Source organism: Oryctolagus cuniculus, chromosome 12 (genome assembly GCF_051225735.1).
Source record: "Oryctolagus cuniculus isolate XC-2025 breed Fujian yellow rabbit chromosome 12, ASM5122573v1, whole genome shotgun sequence".
Classification (NCBI taxonomy): Eukaryota; Metazoa; Chordata; class Mammalia; order Lagomorpha; family Leporidae; genus Oryctolagus; species Oryctolagus cuniculus.
This window is the reverse complement of record NC_142878.1, coordinates 66,379,651-66,400,412: the sequence shown is the minus strand read 5'-3', so window position 1 is coordinate 66,400,412 and position 20,762 is coordinate 66,379,651. Positions and strand designations below refer to the sequence as shown.

Genomic DNA, 20,762 nt, shown 5'->3' with positions numbered 1-20,762 from the left:
CCTTAAAATATCTAATATGCTTGAACACAAAGAAGCAGGGGAACAGAAAGGCCAGTTATCCTGAGTTGATATGGCATGTTGAATATTTGCATTGAATGATCACATAGTTCCCCATGAATATGTACAGCTTTTATGTGTCAGCTAAAAATTTAAAAACACTTGATATGATACTTACTTTTTTAAAAAGATTTATTTATTTGAAAGGCAGAGTTACAGAGAGGCAGAGAGAGAGAGAGATTTTCCATGCGCTTGTTCACTCCCCAGATGGCCGCAATGGCTGGAGCTGCTCCAATCTGAATCTGAAGCCAGGAGCCAGGAGTTTCCTCCAGGTCTCCCATGCAGGTGCAGGGGCCCAAGGACTTAGGCCATCTTCTACTGCTTTCCCAGGCCACAGCAGAGAGCTGGATAGGAAGTAGAGCAGGTGGGACTCGAATCGGAGTCCACGTGGGATGCCAGCACCGCAGGTGGTGGCTTTACCAGCTGCACCACAGTGCTGGCCCCATATGATACTTTCGACACTGTAATCATTCAGTGAGGGAAAGGAGCCAAGGTGGTGGTGCAGCAGGTTAAGCCTCCACCTGTGATGCCAGCATCCCCATATGAGTGTTGGCTCAAGTCCTGCCTGCTGCACGCTAATGTGCATGGGAAAGCAGCAGAAGATGGCCCAAGTGTCTGGGCTCCTGAACCCATGTGGGAGAGCCAGAAGTGAATGAGTGGACAGAAGATCTCTTTCTCTCTCTTTCTCACTCTCTCTCTGTGACTTTACCTTTCAAACAGAATAAACAAATACATGAATTGAAGGAAGGAAAGCAGGGGAATGAAAGTAGAGTTGCCCCTTGCATCTGAGGGGTTTGGTTCCAAGATCTCTGTAGATACTAAAATCCCTAATATAAAATGTCATAGTAATTGTGTAAAACCTACACATATTTTTCTGACACTTCAGATCCCTCTGGATTGCTTGTAATACTTAATACAATGTAAATGCTGGGTTTATAGTTGTGTGTCATTTAGGAAATCATGATGAGAGGAAAAGGTCTGTGTATAATCAGCACAGACACAGCCACCATTGGCCCATCTACATCTTCAACCAACCCCCGGTCTGTTGACCCTCAGGATGCAGAAGCCACGCCCATAGAGGACTGTGCGTGGTATCAGAAATTGGGACATTCAGTCCTAAACGGGGCTCTTAGGATTGACCGCATGGAACTTCCCGGATAACACTATTGTGCTTGCTTTTATGTTAATGTTTATTTTGACATGGAGAAACCTTTCTTCCCACCTGTCTTAGTCTGTTTTCTGTTGCTGTGACTGAGAAGCGCAGACTGGATGGTTACCAAGAATAAAAGCAGCTCCTGGTCCTGGAGACTGGGAGGTCCAAGGTGGAGAGGCAGCGTCTGGCACTGTCGTCTCACTGGGAAGGACCTTGCCCGAGGCGGGGAAGGGCACTACACGGCAGGGGGTGCTTTACACAGAGGGAGCCACTCTGGAGACGACCGCTAATCCACTAATCCATAAATGGATTCACCCACTCACCAGGGCAGATCTCTCGCAACCTAGTCACCTCTTAAAGGCCACGCCTCTTAGTATCTCACAATGGGGATTACATTTCAGCAGGAGTTGTGGTGGGAACATTCAATCCATAGCACCAGCTAAGCCCCAAAATAAATGTCACAGTTTGAAATGTGAAGGCTTATTTTCTCAAAGCAAAAGTCATTACGTTGTTAAAGCTTTATTGTCACATAGGATGGCAAATTGTTTTATGTAGAAATCCTATCTTTGAGATGCAGTGTGATCCCAGCTATGGGAAAAAAAATCCGCTTGTACATAGACAAAATAGCAAGAAGGAAATTTACCAAACTGTACCCATCTTTGTGCCATAAAAACAACAACAACAAAACAAAAAACAAAAAACCTGTTCAAAATATCTTTAGCATGAATTAGGACTTTTTTCAAAAAAAGATTTTTTTTTTGAAAGCAGTTTACAGAGAAAGAGGGAGAGACAGAGAGATCTTTCATCCCCAAATGGCCACACTGGCCAGCACTGGGCCAGGTCAAAGCCAGGAGCCAGGAGCTTCTTCCAGGTCTCCCAAGTGGGTACAGGGGCCGAAGCACTTGGGCCATCTCTTGCTGCTTTCCCAGGCCATTAGCAGGGAGCTGGATTGGAAGCAGAGCAGACGGCACTTGAACCGGTACCCTTATGGGATGCCAGTGCCGCACCTACTATGCCAAATTGGGACTTTTATAACTAAAAACTATTTTTAAATATTCTGCCTTCATCAAAAGAGTATGTATCTCTACTATGAGAGATTCTTGGCAGCAGTAACCAGTTATTTTTCTGAGCCAAAGCACGGCAACTTGGACAAAGCAAAGCCCCCGGGTGCTCAGTAAAAGCTTGGTGATGAGTTTCATGTGCCTGATCCAGGGCTATCTCCCCAGTACACACAGTAAAGAAAGCAGGGGAAAGCAGAAAGCTTGGGTTACAATGGGTATGGGAATTGGTGATGAACCACTCAGGGATTCAGGCACTTTTACATACCTTTGATAATGATCTGTAAACGTGTCAACAGCTTTGCTTTCCGTGTAGCACTTACTCTTTGGAGGACAAAGTCCTCCTCCAGGGGTGTTGGATACAAACTTCTGCTTCTCACTTCAAACTGTGCTTGTGAACCAGTGGATGGAGGACCTCTTTGTTTCTCTGCCTCTGCCTCTCTGTAATTCTACATTTCAAATAAATAAATCTTTTTTTGAAAAAAATATTTATTTGAAAGGTGGATTTACAGGAAGAAAGAGGGGGAGGAAGAGGGAGGGGGAGAGAGAGAAAGATAGAGATCTTCCATCTGTTGGTTTACTCCCCAAATGGCTATAACGGCCAGGGCTGGGCCATGGGCCAGTCTGAATTCAGGAGCCTGGAACTCCATCCTGGTCCCCCACATGGGTGCCAGGAGCACAACTACTTGGACTATCTTTTGCTGCTTTCCCAGGCACATTAGCAGAGAACTGGATTGGAATGGAGCAGTGGGGACTTGAACTGACATTCAAAAGGGATGCCGCTGTCATAGGCAGTGGCTTAACCTGCTGTACCACAACACCAGTCTCCTTTCACTTGCTTTTTTAAAAAAAATTTCCCCCTCCCTTATTAAAAACATCTTCACACCCACTGTGTGAGGACATTTTTGATTCAGTAAAACATATAAAAGGAAAGCACCTTTCATCATCTCTCTGCTCTTAGACAATCACTATTTCTTATATTTCCATCCATCTTTTAAAAACCGGTCTCTCTGAGTAAACAGCATTTTTCATACTGTTTAGGTATCCTGCCTCCACCCTAGTTAACATCACATCACAGGCATTCACTCCTTGTCATTGGAAAGGCGGTCCATTTCATTTTCAGTGGACAGCTTTGCAATTCTCCATTGGTATGTGCCTTGTTTTCCTTGAAAATGGCAAAGCTCTCAGGGTCCTAAAGGGCTGTGGAAAGCCTTGTCCATGACATTCACATGGCAGCTCTGCTCCTTACTCATCCCAACCCAGTGCAGGCACCGGGCCGGGCCAGGCTGAGCTGAGAACGGACAGGGTCCCAGGCCTTGAAGTGACCAAGGCACAAGACGACAGACTCAAACCTGGCTTCGCCTTCCCATGCCCTGGGAGTCTTTCCAGCTTCAAAAGGAGGCCACGGAAACAAATCCCTCAGCAAAAATTCTTAAGGCTTAATTAAGGCAGAAGCTCGTTTCCTTAAGCTAAAATGCACCCAGAACAACGGGAAACTTGAGAGGAGAGACGCTGGGAGGAGGAGGAAGTGGCGGCCCCGCCCGGCTCCGGGATGGAAGGAAGGTTCTAGTAGGCTGACTGTGAATGCTCGGAGAGGCAATTAGGTCTGGAACCTCAATGCTGACTAGTGAGGGCCTTGGGCTGCCAGCAGAAGGCGGAAGATGGATCAGGGTGAGTACCGCGAACCTATTTATTTAACTCTTGTGAGGACTAAGCCAGGAGGGGGGAGAGTCCTGGCGAGGGCAGGGGGCAAGCAGAGGATACAGGAGAGCCTGACCTGATGGCTGACCGCTTACTGCATCATCTGGCTCCTCCCCCATTTCTCCACTTTCATCAAACCTTGGGGTACAAATCACACATTCATTTTCTTCCCTGACACCATGAACAATCTTCAACTTTGGGACTAGAATGGCTTTGGGCAGTCCCAGGTGCGTGGGGGGCATTGTTGTAGCCAAGCCTGGCGCTGTGGGGGGATGTCATGCAGATCTTAGCTCTCCTCTTGTCCAACTTCTCCTCTGGCTCAGAGTTCCCCACTGAGAGCTGCTGTTCCCACCCCTGAGCTCAGGCCCTTGTCGGACCTCCTCAGAGTCCCTTCTGTCCCATCTGCGAGCAAGGATAGGGCCCCTGCAGGCTGCGCCAGCCAGGCAGGAACAGCGAGCCTGCCAGGAGAGGGCGCCACATGTGCATTATTTCTTTCTTTAAATCATGTATCATACATTCTACTAGAGATTGGGGATGTAAATGGTTTGTAACTTATAAGCCAGAGTTTAATTGAGAAGAATCAGGAACCTTGCTCATGTGCCAGATTCCAGGGTATTTCTGTGCTTTTTTCATCAGTTGTCCCCAAATGCAATCAGCTTAAAATGTAACATTATCTTTTTTTTTTTTTTTGACAGGCAGAGTGGACAGTGAGAGAGAGAGAGACAGAGAGAAAGGTCTTCCTTTGCCATTGGTTCACCCTCCAATGGCAGCCGCGGCCGGCGCGCTGCGGACGGCGCACCGCGCTGATCCGATGGCAGGAGCCAGGAGCCAGGTGCTTTTCCTGGTCTCCCATGGGGTGCAGGGCCCAAGCACCTGGGCCATCCTCCACTGCACTCCCTGGCCACAGCAGAGGGCTGGCCTGGAAGAGGGGCAACCGGGACAGAATCCGGCGCCCCGACCGGGACTAGAACCCGGTGTGCCGGCGCCGCTAGGCGGAGGATTAGCCTAGTGAGCCGCCGCGCCGGCCGAAAATGTAACATTATTTTTTAAAATGGTATAGTTTAACTAAACATGTAATACACAATAATATATGCTTATTATAAAAAGGAAAAAGCTCAAGTTTTCCTTTATATATATACAAGAGCACTTCAAAAAGTTCATGGGAGGGGCTGGCACTATGGCACAGCGGGTTAAAGTCCCAGACTGTAGTGCCGGCATCCCATATGGGTGCCAGTTTGAGTCCCAGATGCTCCACTTCTGATCTTCCCTGCTGATGCACCTGGGAAGGCAGTGGAGCATGAACGGCCCAGGTGCTTAGGCCTCTGCACCCACATGGGGGACCCAGAGGAAGTTCCTGGCTCCTGGCTTCAACCTGGCCCAGCCCCAATCGTTGCAGCCATCTGGGGAGTAGACCAGCAGATAGAAATCCCCCTCTCTCTGCCATCTGCCTTTCAAATAAATAAGTCTTTTAAAAAATGGAGAAGGTCTATATTTTGATGCAAATAATTTTGAGGCTCATGCATGGATATGTATTTTTCATGAACTTTCTGAAGTCATCCATTGTACATGGTTTTCAATTTTTTTGCTGTAAAAAAGTTACCTTTTAATCTTATTTTCTACAAATGTTTTGAACCTAATAGTAGCTTATATAAAATAGCGTCACAAAAATGAGATGATAGATCAGGTATTACTTGGTGATTTGCTTTTTATACAATTTAATCATGTATTGTAAATCTTCATATGTCAGGGTATACTGGTCTAACAAAAACTCATAATGACTTACAGCTTTCCATCCTAGGCACACAAGCATAATTTATTTAATAAATTGATTAATCTAGTTTGTTACTATCCCTTATTGATGGCATTTATATTGTTTCCAATAAGCAATGTTTCAGTGGATATCCCTGTTGATATAACTTCGCATACATGTGCAATTTTTTTTATATGGAAGATTTCTAAAAGAACAACTGTTGGATCTGTTGATCCTTAAGAGAGATGGAGGCACAAATGGAGTAAGGAACGAAAGAGTTCATTTGCATTGGCTGTGAGCTGCAGCCCAGGAAACACAAATCGAGGAGCATTGAATTTGCACTCCAAGGTCTCACAGATTTTAAACCTACTTTTTTAAAAAGATTTTTGTTGATTTATTTGAGAGGGAGAGACAGAGAGAGAGGTCTTCCATCTGCTGGTTCACTTCCTAAATGACCACAATGGCCAGAGCTATGACCACAACGGTCAGAGCTAGGCCAGATCTGAAGCCATGAGCTTCTTCCAGTTTTCCCACGTGGGTGCAGGGGCTCAAGGACTTGGGCCATCTTCCCTTGTTTTCACAGGCCATAAGCAGAGAGCTGGATGGGAACAGTAGCATCCAGGACACAAAACGGCACCTACGTGTGATGCCAGCATTGCAGGCAGAGGCTTGACTTACCATGCCACAGCACCAGCCTCTCAACTGTTTTAAAGGCAAAGATTGGGACAAAGAAAGGTGTTTGGCCCAGCAGTTAAGTCACCACTTGAGATCCCCACATCCCGTATCAGAGTGCCTGATTTGAGTTCCGGCCAGCCTCCTGCGAATGCACATCCTGGGAAAGCAGCTGATGATGGCCCAAGCGCTTGGGTCGCTGCCACCCATGTGGGACATCTGGATGGAGTTCCAAACTCTCAGCTTCAGTCTGGCTTAGCCCTGGCTGTTGCTGGGGAGTGAATCAGAGAATTAAAGTCAATCTCTCAGATAAAATGAAAATAAATGCTTTTAAAGACAAAAATTCTAAGTGGGGAGGGGGATTGTGGCAGTTGTTTGCCGAGAATTTGGATTGATGCAGGCAGGGTGGGATACTGTCTTATAAGTAAGGGATCAGATAACCAAGGAAAGCATTAACCGCAGGTTTTAGAAAGGAAAGTGGGAAAGGGACAAAACAGGCCGGCGCTGTGGCTCAACAGGCTAATCCTCTGCCTTGCAGAGCCGACACACCTGGTTCTAGCCCCGGTCGGGGCGCCGGATTCTGTTCCGGTTGCCCCTCTTCCAGGCCAGCTCTCTGCTGTGGCCAGGGAGTGCAGTGGAGGATGGCCCAAGTGCTTGGGCCCTGCACCCCATGGGAGACCAGGAGAAGCACCTGCCATCGGATCAGCGCGGTGTGCCAGCCGCAGTGCGCTGTCCGCAGCGCGCCGGCCGTGGCTGCCATTGGAGGGTGAACCAACGGCAAAGGAAGACCTTTCTCTCTGTCTCTCTCTTTCACTGTCCACTCTGCCTGTCAAAAAAAAAAAAAAAAGAATATTCTATTTCGATGAAAACCATGGTTCTTAGTACACAAATAACAGAGTAGAGAGTCGGGGACCAGGTGGGGAAAGAGTGTCCATCTACGCAGGGTCAGAACTGCTCTGAGGCATACATGGCAGGAGTCTCCCATGTCCTTTGCCCTCAACTTTTAGAGGTACCAGAGCCTGTTTTGTCTTTTGATTTTTAATGATTTTTTTTTTAGAACTAAGGCAATATCCACTTTAAGTTTTGATGACTATTAACTAATTTTCTCTGAAAAATCTGTGAATTTATACTTCTACCATCAGTATATGCCATGGCCCATTTCCACATACAATCAACAAAAGGAGGTCATTGTTACTTTTTTTTTTAAATATATACTTATTTATTTAATTATTTGAAAGGCAGAGAGACATAGAGAGAGGGAGAAACACTGAGAGATCTTCCTTCTGTTGGTTCTTTCCCCCAAAAAGCTGTAACAGGCAGGGCTGGGCCAGGCTGGTGCCAGGAGTAAAGAACTCTACCTTGGTCTCCCGACTGGGTGGCAGGGACCCACGTACTCAGAGCATGATCAGCTGCTCTCCCATGCTCATTAGCAGTGAGCTGGATTGGAAGCAAGCAGCCCAGAAAAACTGGACCTCCTATGAGGGATGTTGGCAAGGCAAGTGGAGGCTTAATCCACTGTACCACAATGCCAGCCCCACTGTTACTTTTTAAATATTTTGGAATGGATCAAAGATGGATCTCATTATTGCTTTAGTCAGCATTCCTGTGATTCTAGCAAGACGATCTTCTTAATATTTATCACTGCTTTGATGTATTACGAGCAGCAATCCTCTGCTGCAGCTGAGGCAAAGGAGCTGCTGATTTGAACTGTCAGCCAGCCAGGGAGCTCCTCTCTCCTGCCAGTAGCTGCTGGACAAGCTGGGCACCATTGTGTAGTTCATTGTGTATACACCGCTAAATGAAAATACCGTTGTATAGTTCATTGTGTGTACACCACTAAATGAAAATAATGTCTCCAGGAAACAGCACAATAGTAAGTGAGCAACTGAAAAATCAGTGCTTTGGAGTGAAAGGCAGACCAGGGAGGGTCCTGGAGCTGGTTCTGTCCTGACCTGCTGCACTGACCTGTGGACTTCTGCCCTAAATGGCATTTGGGGTTGAGGAGGCTGAGATGGAGCTGTGGTTTCCGCTGTATTCTTGGGACCCTCAGAGCTCTAAAGAGCAGCCTAGGAGACCTCTGCCCAGTTCTTCCACCACAGTGGCTCCTCTTAGGTCTGCCTGTTATGCTTTCATTAGCAGAAGGCCCAGTGGTCACTAACTTGGGGAAAAAAAGTGTGAAGACTTCCAGACCAGTGCCACAGGTCAGAGGTTTGGAGCTGGGCTCTGTAGTCAAACTGTTTAGGTGTAATGCCCATTTCCTCACTCCCTAGGGAAGTGACACTGAGTAAGTGATTAACCTCATTGATCATTTTTCTACTCATCTATAACTTGGAGTTGATGATATCTTAACGGGTAGTTGCAGGGATAGAAGAAGGTAATGCATATGGAATCTTAATAACGTTCAGTAAATATTAGCCAGATATAAATATATGATTGCAGGTGCTAAGAAATCCCCCATTCTGAAATGCTTGGGAAGGACTTCACGGAGGAGGTGGATGTTGAGTTTTCCTTGATAAACAGGTACAATGGCAACACAAGAAGATTAGCGAAGGGACAGGGACTTCAGACTTTGGAGCTGGGTAGGATCTATTTGGAAGCTACTTGGGAGGGGGTTTCAAACAATTCATAGAAAATGGAATTAAACAATGTTTATTTTAGTGCAAATAATTTTTGAAATCCATGCATAGTTTTGTTCATCACACACATTTCTCATGAGTTTCTTGAAGACTCTTTGTATTTATGTGCTACCGGGAGAGAGAATTGACTGGATATGTTGGGACCACACTGTAGTGGGCTTTGAGTCCTAGGCTAAAGAATATGGAGTTGAATGTTTAAGTAATACAATATTTTTATTCTTGCACACTTACAAAGGCACAGAACCTAGCAATCTCACCATATAGGCATCTCCTCAAATGCTTTCACACAGATACACCCTTTCACATGTTTTAAGGGAAGAAATGAAGAATACTGTATTTGTGAAAGTCCCTAAACCAACAATGAGAAGTGGGAAAAGAAAAGAACCTGGAATCAATACAGGGACAAAGGTGGGGGAGGGAAGAGGTGGCGTGCAGCTGGCTCTGGGTGCAGGTGCCCATCCTGTGCTGGCTGAACCAAGTAGTGCTTACCCTTTGCCATCTGCACCTGGAGGCTTCCAGGCCTTCGAGGCCAGCCTGGCTGCATGTTGGCAGTGGATTCCTTTAACTGGCCGCAGGCTTCTTCTGCAGTAGTGGGGTAATAGGAAGCCCTGAAAGTCAAGGTTTCCAACAAGTATTCATTCGTTTTTTTACTGGCCTGCCACACACTCAGGGGTCTCACATGCACAGGGTGGGCCCTCTTCTACTCTTCCGGCACCGTGGTCAAATCCTCATTGGTCTCTGGCCTAGGTTATTATGACAGCACGCTCACTGGCTTCCCCACTCTTGTCTCTTCCCTCCTCTGCTGTGGGCTATATACCACAGCTGAATTAATCCTAAAGCACAGCTTTGATCCTGCCATCCCTGTCCAAACACTCGCCTTTAATCAAAGTAACACTTTTCTCTAAACACCCAATGAAAGCATGTGTTGAGCAAAAGCTTGGAAATAACCAAAAGACTTAAAGAAGAATGTCCCATAATTTCACCACCTAAGGATCAGCTGTAACACAGTTTTAAAATCTTCTCTATTTTATTTTTTAATATCTGGTGCATTTTCTGCCATGTGACCTTTTTCGTTGCTAATGGTGTCCTCTTTGTCGCTTATATCAAACGAGAGGAATGACAGCTAAGGAGCCAAGGCTTATTGTAAGATAACTGAGTTGAACTGAACATCCTTATGCTTATGTTTTTGTACACAAATGATTTTCTTAGAAAAAATTCCTAGAAGAGGACTTTTACTTGTATTTTAAGGCTTTCTTTAGTGATAAATATGAATAAATAGTCCTCAGAAGGGAAGAATACTTTAGCCTTCTGTCAGGGGTAAATAAACTCATTCCCAATCACTCCAACAGCAGCGTCTTGCTGGGGTCACGTCCCTCCTCCCAGGCCTTTTCCATCTCCTTGCCCTGCCAGCGGATCACTCTCCCCCTGCAGGCACACTGGCATCTACTCACTCCGCAAACCTCACTGAGGCCCACCAGAGATTGTAGAGGGCAGGGGCAGGGCCAGAGCTGTGGTGCAGTGGGTTAAAGCCCTGGCCTGCAGTGCCGGCATCCCATATAGGCGCCAGTTCGAGTCCCGGCTGCTTCACCTTCGGTCCAGCTCCATGCTAATGTGCCTGGGAAAGCAGTGGAGGATGGCCCAAGTTCTTGGGCCTCTGCAGTCACCTGGGATACCCAAAAGAAGCTCCTGGCCCCTGGCTTCGGATCGACTCAGCTATGGCCATTGCGGCCATTAGGCAAGTGACCCAGTGGATGGAAGACCTCCCCCTCTCTCTGTAACTCTGTCCTTCAACTAAATAAAATAAATCTTTAAAAAAAAAAGGGGGTGGGGGAGGGCAGCAGGCAGGCCCTGGAATCAGCCCAACAACACTGCCACCCCAGAGTAGCTGTAAGAACCTAAGTGTACTTGGGGCCTGTGCCTTGGCACAGTAGGTTAATCCTCTGCCTGCGGAGCCGACATCCCATATGAGCGCCGATTCCAGTCCCAGCTGCCCCTCTTCCAATCGGGCTCTCTGCTATGGCCTGGGAAGGCAGTGGAAGATGGCCCAAGTGCTTGGGCCCCTGCACCCACATGGGAGACCGGGAGGAAGCACCTGGCTCCTGGCTTCAGATCGGTGCAGCTCTGGTCATTGCGGCCATCTGGGGAGTGAACCAAAAAAGACTTCTCTCTCTCTCTCCCTCTCACTGTCTGTAACTCTACCTCTCAAATAAACAAACTCTTAAAAAAAAAAAAAAACCTAAGTGTACAGGATTTCAGACATGTGAGGTGCTTCAGACAGTGCCTGGTATGTCGTAGGTATGAAACAGGTATGTAGTAGGTCTCCCGTGAGCATCAGCCGTGGTTACCTGCACTTAGGTGCCATGCTCCACTCTACGCATGGGAGGTCCAGCTTCAAGAATGCAGCAGTGGCCTCTGCTTCGGTGGAACTAATTCTACACATCATTCAGTGCTCCGCGGAAAACAGGGGGCGCTGCGACAGTGGGGCGGGAGGGGCGCCGGGGTCACTGGCCAGGGAAATCCCTGCTCCCGCGCAGGGGTTTCTTCTGAGCCAAGCCCAGGGCAGAGAGGCTGAGGCTCCCAGGTGAGCAGGCCCGTCTTGGTTTTGGTCTCGGAACTCACTGCAGGCAGACGCCTGTCTCCACGGCTTTCAAAGGCTGATAGTACCCCGGGATCTATTTTGATCCTTTTATACCCCTGTCTTTGTATCAGTCCAACGAGGGCCGGAAGTCTTGCGGCTGAGGCTTCTCGCTGCTCTTACTCACGCCATCCACTGCCGTGGGCCTGGCGCCAAGGCAGCCGGCTGTGTGGGCGCTGACATGCTTTTAGTCATCGGCTCTACTTGATTTGCTGCTTCGTTGAACTTTTACCAGATCCTCTTGGCCTTCTTTTCCTGCTCCCCTAAAAGCCCTTCCTTTTATTCTGTGAAGTCACTGTTTCCTTGTGAAAAGCCCTTCAATGAGGCAGGTGCATAATTATGTTAAGTAGAATGAAAAAGAAAACTCAGGTATCCCATGTGTTTTCTCCGTGCACCGCACCTCGGCCATGGAGGAGGAAGAATCTTTCTTATTCCGAGTTCTCTTCTCTTCCCAACCTAAGCGAAGCCAGGGCAGAGGGGGAATTGAGTTGATGCCTTTACCAGCGGTGCTCTGGCCTGTGAACAGAGCCCCGCGTCCTGCCCCTCAGGTCCAGGGGATGCGAAAGCTCCCGTGCGCTCAGCAGTGAGCTTCCAGGGTGGGCCGCTGGGAGTTCCAGACAGGGGGAAGCCGGAAGCCCGGAACTCCAGCCGGGTCTCCCACATGAGTGGCAGGGGCCCAAACACATGTGCCCTCTTCCTCTGCTGTCCCAGAGGCATTAACAGGGAGCTGGATAGGAAGTGGAGCAGCTGGGACACAAATGGGATGCTGGCCTCACAGGAGGCTTAGTGCACTATGACCGGCTCTCAATCTTAACTATGACCCACAGTGTACACCATGACCCAGTTACACAATTATCCTGACTCTCCCTAGACAGCGTGCATTGTGACAGCTTCTATTTTTCTTAACATTGCTCACCTCTTTCTAAATTGTTTTCACAAACTACTAATAGTTTGGACTTGAAGCTTAAAATATGCCACTGAATGTCACAAAAGCATCTGTCCCAGATCTTTCCCTGAATTTTCTGTCGCCAATAACACAGCTCAAGTTACATCAAGAGGCTTAAAAGTTTGGTCCCCCTTGATCCCGTAATTCCCCTGTGATGGACTGACCTCAGGGACAGATTGTCAAGGGGTAGGGGAAGGGGGATCAAGGGACCATCACACATACTCTGTTTTCACAGTCAAATCCTTGAAAGATGAAGCAATGGAAGCTGGACTTGATTTTGGCCTGAGAATGAACTTTTTAAAACACCGAATCCAATTTCTTCATTGAAAGAATTGGAGGTGCTCACAGCTGGGGGGATAACCACACCCAAAGGAGAGGGCCTAATGGCTCAGCGTGAACCTGGAGGAAGCTGCACTGGCAGCCCTAATGCTCAGATCCACAGATGCCTTGGAGGATGACATGGGCGACCGTCTGGCCAGTGCAGAGGTGGCAAGGGAAAGTATTTGGGCGAAAGAATTAGGGTAGAAGCTCGAAAGGCAAAGGGCACCCACTCTGGCTGCAGGCACACAGGGGTTTTCCCTCCAGGTTGCTGTTCAGCCACACCCCTGGCTTAATGCTCCAGGCACAGGGGTCAGCCTCTCCCTGAGTCATGCCAGTGTCTCCATACATTGCCAAATGTCCTCCAGGGGACAGAGCTCCTCAGTTGGGAGCCACAGGGATAAACCAATGTACAACAAGGCAGGAAAGACCTCATGGATTTTTGCTGATAGTGAATGTCACATAAACATCGCCAGCAAAAATAGCAAAGCAAATGCAACCTGAACCTGCATTATTCCTGCTCTAAGAGTAGCTCGGAACTGCTGAGTGCTTACTCCGTACCTGGCACGACACCAGGGCCCATCCATGTGCATCCTCTCGTGAGCCCTGTGACGGAGGAATAGGCTTGCCACTGTTTTTCAGACAAGGACACTGATGTCTAAAGGACATTAAAGGACTTGATTGAGATCTTACATCCGAGCAGGTGGGCTTGGGGCTGTGTCACTCCAGAACCTGCCCACGTATCCATGGTGTCGTGAGAGTTTCACAGCCAGCCACTAGGCATACATATTCCAAGAAGAAGGCAGTGCCTTCCTTACAGAACTAGAACACAGCTGAGAAACAAGAAACATGTGACAGGTAACCATGAGCCTCCCCAGGATCCTAAAGTGGGGACTTACCCCAGCTGAGGTCCAGCCTCCAGTCTGCTCACTAACGTTACACAGAGTTCTAATGTGTCTTTAATTCCTACATCAGCTGGGTAATAAAGTGACTTTTAGAAAGGTTGTCTACACAAGTGGTTATATGCCACCACACTTCAAAGGTTAAGGGTCAGTTATCTGGAACGGATTCATTCTCTGGGACCCTGATCTTCCAGCACTATGTCTCCAGGTCCGGGGGCAGGGGCCACCAGGATGGAGAGCATCCTGCTCCCAGGCCAGAGCCTGCCAAACTGCCTTCAGAGGCTGTGTCGTGAAGGTAGAGGGCAGGGTGACAAAAAGGCCACAAACTGAGCAGGAATCTTACCTAAGTCAGAGCTGGTGCCACAGCAATGATTGAGAAGAGTCAGGGGATCAGAGTGCTGATTGAGACCCGGCTGCTCCACTTCTGATCCAGCTGTCTGCTAACCCCCTTAGGAAAGCAGCAGCAGATGGCCCAAGTGCTTGGGCCTCCGTACCCACGTGGGAGACCCAGAGGGAGTTCCAGGCTCCTGGCTTCGGCCTGGCCAGCTCTAGCCATTGTGGCCATTGCTCTGTCTCTCTCTCTCTCCCTCTCTGGCTTTCAAATAAACTTTAAAGGAAGAGGTGGTCAGGGGATGCCTGATCCCTGGGACTCGCCAGTGGGCAGTGACCTGTCCTCTCTTCTCCCCCAGTGGCAGCCTTGGAGCTCAGGTCTGTGGACCTGCTGAGCCCCAGGAACAACAAGGAGCACCACACGCAGGAGATGGGCCTGCGGCGGCTCATCGTGCGCCGTGGGCAGCTCTTTCATATCCGGCTGGGCTTCCAACGGCCCTTCCAGCCCCACGCTGACTACGTCACCTTTGTGGTGGAGACCGGTGAGTTCACCTGCCCCGGGGTCTGCAGGTTCCCTCAGAGTGGGGGTAGCGACAGAGGGCACTTGTTCCTCCTCGCTCAGCCAGGCTCCCCTCTCTTCTCCTGGGACCTCCAGGACCCTCGCGCTTGGCATCCTGTTGGTGCCAGTAAGGAAAGATTTGGCTAACTCAGCACACTGTTGGCAAAGCAGCCGACCTTTACATTTACAAGCCCCGTATGGAAAATTCACACACATGACCTCACTCAAGCCCCGTGAAGAGACTGTCAGGTAGGTTCTATTATAATCCCATTTTATAGATTTCAAAAAAGAGAGCAAAACCTTAAGTGGTTTGCCCAAGGACAGCGAGTCTTGGTAAATGCCTGAAACTGAGAGGATTAGCGAGGATGAATGGATAAAGGAAATGTGGTATATCTAAAAAGAGAATGTTATTCAGCCATAGAAAGACACGAAATCCTGTCATTTGCAGCAAAATGGATGGAACTGGAGGATATTACGGTGAATGAAATAAGCCAGACACAGAGAGATGGCTACTGCATGTTCCCTCTCATGGGTGGAGGCAAAAGAAGTTGATGTCGAAGTCAGAGTGGACTAGAAGTTGCTAGAGGTTAGGAAGGGGGGTGGAGGGAGTGCAGAGAGGGCTTGGTTCACAGATGCCTAAACCCAGATAGCAAGAGTGCCTTCCCACGGTTTGCAGCTCAGCAGGGTGACTGCAGTTCAAAATCACTATGAAAGACCAGAGAGAGGAGCTGGAAGGTGCCAGGCAGTGAGGAATGATAAGGAGGGCGGGCACGCAGGTGCAGTGGGTTAAGCCACGGCCTGTGACACCAGCACAGGTTCCAGTCCCAGCTGCTCTGCGTCTGATCCAGCTCCCTGTTGGTGTGCCTGTGAAGGCAGCAGATGATGGTGCAAGTACTCGGGCCCCTGCCAACCATGTGGGAGATCCAGGTGGAGTTCCAGGCTCCTGGCTTTAGCCTGGCCCAGCCCCCAACCATTGCAGCCATTTGGGGAGTGAACCAGAGGATGGATCTCTCTCTCTCTCTCTTTAACTGCCTTTCAAATACATAAAATAAACTTTAAAAAAATGATAAAGAGATGGATTTGATCAGCACACATGTGTACAAGCATTGAAGCATCACACTGTACCCCGGACTCAGATCCAATTATTATGTTCATTAAAAAGAACAAAACTTTAACGGTGAGCATTCAATATTGTTTTATCCCAGATGATGATTACTGGGATGCTTCTCGGGTAGGGAGCAAAAGGGAAAACTTCCACGTTCCACAGTGAGACCCTAACAGCTAAAGCCTGGAACTGAAAAATAAGGCAACAGCAGCAGCATGGGCAGCAAGATGAGCGAGCAGTGGGGGGTTAGGGTCCTTCGCTCCCCCACCCCGAATCCTATGCCACACAGATGTGGAGCCTCATGTGAGGTCATTCTCTCCCTCTCCCTCTCCCCCACCCCAGGACCGGAACCTACCGAGCTGCTGGGGACCCGAGCCACGTTCCCACTCACCCAGGCCCCGCGTGGGAATGTCTGGCGGGCTTCTGACTTCGCCATCGACTCCAGCTTCCTCCAGGTCTCCCTTTCCTCCCCAGCCAACGCAGTTATTGGCCACTACACTCTCAAGATAGAGATCTCTCAGAGTCAGGGGCACCGTGTGACTTCCCTGCTGGGGACCTTCACCCTGCTGTTCAACCCTTGGAGCGCAGGTAGGACTCGCTTGCTGGCCGCAGTGCAAGCTGGACCCATCGGGGGGCGCTCTGAGGGTCTACTGAGGAAGTCCAGGTGGCACACCACTGGGCATCTGTGCAACCCGTGGGTCCTGTGTTCAAGCTACAGATCCGCTTTACAAAGATGCTGTAATAGCACGATGGAAGTATTCGTGGTGTGATGTTTAGTGAAATAGCTACTTAGAAAACAGCATGGCATAATCCTCATCATATTAAACATACAAGGGTATTTTAAAAGTTTATGCAAAATGGGGCCGGCGCTGCAGCTCACTAGGCTAATCCTCTGCCTTGCGGCGCCAGCACACCGGGTTCTAGTCCCGGTCGGGGCGCCGGATTCTGTCCCAGTTGCCCCTCTTCCAGGCCAGCTCTCTGCTGTGGCCAGGGAGTGCAGTGGAGGATGGCCCAAGTGCTTGGGCCCTGCACCCCATGGGAGACCAGGAGAAGTACCTGGCTCCTGCCATTGGATCAGCACAGTGCGCCGGCCGCAGCGCGCCGGCCGCGGCGGCCATTGGAGGGTGAACCAACGGCAAAAGGAAGACCTTTCTCTCTGTCTCTCTCTCACTGTCCACTCTGCCTGTCCAAAAAAAAAAAAAAGTTTATGCAAAATGGAATTGAAAGGTAAGTTTCTTTTGGTGCAAAAACTTATTGAGACCTACAGAAGTGAGGGGTCTTTAGAAATCTTATGAAAAATGCGTAAACTGTGTATAGATTTAAAATGTTTGTTCCAAAATAAACTTATTTTAAAATTCCGTTCTCCATGAAACTTTCGAAGTCTCCTGGTACACGCAGAGAAAGAGCGAGAGGGCAGAGGCACCAGAATGGAGTGGTGGCTCTCTCCGGGTGGTGGGATGATGACAGCGTCCTCTTCCTGTCCGTCTTCATTGTCTAAATCTCTACAATAAGCTTGTCACTTTGCCACCGTGAAAAGACAATCACTGCTCTTTTAGAGTGTGCCTTCTCGGCCTTTCGGCTAAGATCAAGTGAAGAGTGTGCCTTATGTGGAGAGCCGGCTCTCAAGGGAGGCCAGGCTGAGTTTCTGTTGCCATCAGCCCGCTCCCACTTCTCCTGCTTTCCAGAAAGCCCTGTGGTTCCTGTGTAATGTTGTGGTTCTGCTTTCTGGTTTGGGGTGTTCTGTCTGCGGCCCTTCCCCACTCAGAGGACGACGTCTACCTGCCAAGTGAAATGCTGCTGCAAGAGTACATCCTGAGAGACTACGGCTTTGTCTACAAGGGGCACGAAACGCTCGTCACCACCTGGCCCTGGAACTACGGGCAGGTAACACCCTCACCTGAAGGCGGGCCTGGAGGGCTCCTTAAGGCTGTTCCTGTCAGCTCAGGGAGAGCAGCTCAGCCAGGGCGGGGGGCGAGGGGCTGGCCCAACTCCCATTCAGGGAGCGGCAGTGCCTTTCCTGTTCAGTTTTTAAAAAATGTTTATTTGTTTATTTTCATCTAGTTGAAAGGTTGAGTGATAAGAGAGAGAGAGAGACAGCAAGCAAGCTTCCATCCCGATTCACTTCCCGAATGTCCACAATACTCAGGGCTGGGCCAAGCCCAAGCCAGGAGGCAGGAACTCCATCTGAGTCTCCCACGTGGGTGGCAGGCGCCCAAGCTCTTGAGCTGCCATCTGCTGCTTCTCAGGTGCATTAGCAGGAAGCTGGATCAGAAGCAGAGCCGGGACTCAAACCAGCACTCTCATGAGGGACACAGGTGTCCCAAGTTGTATCTTAACCTGCTGCAGCACATTGCCCAACCCTCCTTTTAGCTTTTAATATTTTATGATGAAAAAACTTAAAGCATAATAAGCAAAAATAGGGACTTCCAGGGAACTTTCTCAGCCTCAATCATGATCAGTTTCTGGTGAGTCTTCTTGCATCCATATCTGGGATTTACAGACTATGGCCCACGGGCCAATGTGTCCATTGTTTTGTGTGGCTTGCAAGCTAAGAATGATTTTCATATTTTTAAGTTGTTGGGGGAAAAAAGAGTTTCCAAACAATAATACCTTGGAACATATGAAAATGACATGAAGTTCAAGTCTCAGTGGCCATGGATGACCTTGTGTTGGAACACAGCCATGCCCATTCATCTGGACATGGCCTGTGACTGCTCTTCAGTGTCAGCTGCAGAACTGGGTTGTGGAGAGCCAAAGGCTGCAAAGGCTAAAGACGAGTATGGACTCCCTAGCCCTCTACAGGAACATTTTTCCTATCCCTGGTCTATATTCATCTATTTCCCCCACCCCAACCCTGGAATTTTTAGAAGCAAATTACAGACAGTATGCCATTTATCCCAAGAATACTTCAGAATTAGAGCTCTAAAAGATAATGACTGAAAATTTGACCACAGTACATTATCATAACTGACGACAATGAAGAGTAGTGCCTGAATACCATCCACACGCAGGGAGTGTACACAGTGAGACTTGGGCTCTGGGCAACTTGCCCACTCTCAACCCCCAACCACAGCAGGAGAAGCCTCTCTCCTCCTCCCTCTGCCCTATCAGACCTGTCCACAAACTCTGGGAGGGAAGTCATGCTGGGGCCTTGCTAAAAAAAAAAAAAAAAAGCTCATTTCCCCTTTTCTCAACTGTGGTACCTTGTGAAAGCTTTTGGCACTGAGCCGATACCAGGGCATTTGTCAGAGTTGTCACATATGATGCAAACATGCATCATGAACCTACACCGACTTGTCTGGTGCCCACAGTAACAGCTCTGAATTCCTTCACCTGGTCTTTGAAAATTTTATTTATTATTTGAAACACAGAGAAGAAAAAGAGACACACAGAGGGAGATATTCCATTCACTGGTTCACTCCCCAAATGCCTGCAAAAGCCAGAGCTGAACCAGGCCAGAGCCAGGAGCTAGGCACTCCATCCAGGTCTCCCACGTGGGTATCAGGGACCCAAGCACGTGGGCCATCACCTGCTGCCTCCCAGAGTGTGCACTAGCAGGATGCTGGGATCAGGAATGGAGCCAGGACTGTGCCCAGGGGTTGTAGGAGTCCCAGGTGGTGACCTCAGTTGCCTGCCCCTGCTCTACCTGACTTCAGGACCCTGCCATCTTCTCCCTTCCCCCCAATCCCAGGTCCCATCTGTACTTGCATTTACCCAACTAATCTTTCCTTGTTCCCGTAAGTCCTCAGAGCGGAGGTTAAGTCCTGGGGACCCACCACCTCCGTGGCCTCATGCCAGTGTCCCCACTCTCCTGTCTTCCTGTCCACTCCCTCCTTCAAGTCCACAGGCTCCAAAAACCCTCTCAGATCTAGTGAGCCAACCATCAGTCTCTCTCCCTCTCTGAATTCTGTGTGCGTTTTCCGTCGGAGCCACACAACGCGGTTTCTCAGAACCGCAACTCTAATGGCGTCCCATTTTGATGTACAAGCTCTAGGAAGGCTGGGCCTTGCCTTAAAAGCGGGATGGTCTGTTCGTGACTCCCAATTTCCCAATTCGGGGCAACTGGTGCTCTTCTCTCTTTTTCTCCCTTGAAATCTATTGGAAGTTCGAAGAGGACATTCTCGATATCTGCTTTGAGATCCTGAACAAAAGCCTGCATTTCTTAAGCAACCCGTCCCGAGACTGTTCGCGGCGGAGCGACGTGGTGTACGTGTGCAGGGTGGTGAGCGCCATGGTGAGCAGCGCCGCTCGCGCGCCCCTCCAGCCGGCGCCCTCCCCGTCTCCCCCGCCCCGACCTGGGGCTGTGCAAACACCCCCTGCCCCTCTCCCACAGATCAACAGCAATGACGACAGCGGCGTGCTGGAAGGCAACTGGGGCGAGGACTACTCCAGGGGGCTCAGCCCGCTGGAGTGGAACGGCAGCGTGGCCATCCTGCGGCAGTGGTCAGCGGGGGGCGGGCAGCCTGTCAAGTACGGACAGTGCTGGGTCTTTGCCTCTGTCATGTGCACCGGTGAGTGAGGAATCCTTGGGATCCCCTTCGACCTCGGACCGCAGTTTGCTCTGCTCTGAAAGACTCGGGACCGGGGTGGGGAGAGGGGCAGCTGGCTGGTACCCAGAGCACCTACGCAGTCCCCGGGTGCACATTTACCTGAGAGAGGAGTCACCTGTTGTAGTCACCCCGGTTTCTTCCATGAGGCAATGAGATTGATGCCCAGATGGAGGAGCCTGCAGTCCCAGACATGTCTCTGCCCCTAGGCAGAGCTAGCCGCCTGCAAGCGTTTCTCTGGGAGATTTTTTTTTTAAAGATTTTATTTATTGGAGAGTTAGAGTTACAGACAGTGAGAGGGAGAGACCGAGAGAAAGGTCTTCCATCTGCTGGTTCACTCCCCAGATGGCTGCAACAGCCAGAGCTGCACCGATCCGAAGCCAGGGGCCAGGA

The 20,762-nt window shown here is 49.4% G+C and overlaps 1 protein-coding gene across 1 annotated transcript in view; it reads left to right on the top strand.

Moving 5' to 3' along the window:
• The window catches only part of TGM7 (transglutaminase 7), a 35,083-nt gene that overhangs the window by 4,426 nt on the left and 9,895 nt on the right, over positions 1 to 20,762 (top strand). The window contains exons 2-6 of the mRNA XM_089310176.1: positions 14,518 to 14,700; positions 16,165 to 16,410; positions 17,588 to 17,706; positions 19,928 to 20,056; positions 20,156 to 20,333. Of these exons, the coding sequence (XP_089166302.1) occupies positions 14,518 to 14,700; positions 16,165 to 16,410; positions 17,588 to 17,706; positions 19,928 to 20,056; positions 20,156 to 20,333 (855 nt within the window). The remainder of the gene's footprint in view (positions 1 to 14,517; positions 14,701 to 16,164; positions 16,411 to 17,587; positions 17,707 to 19,927; positions 20,057 to 20,155; positions 20,334 to 20,762) is intronic.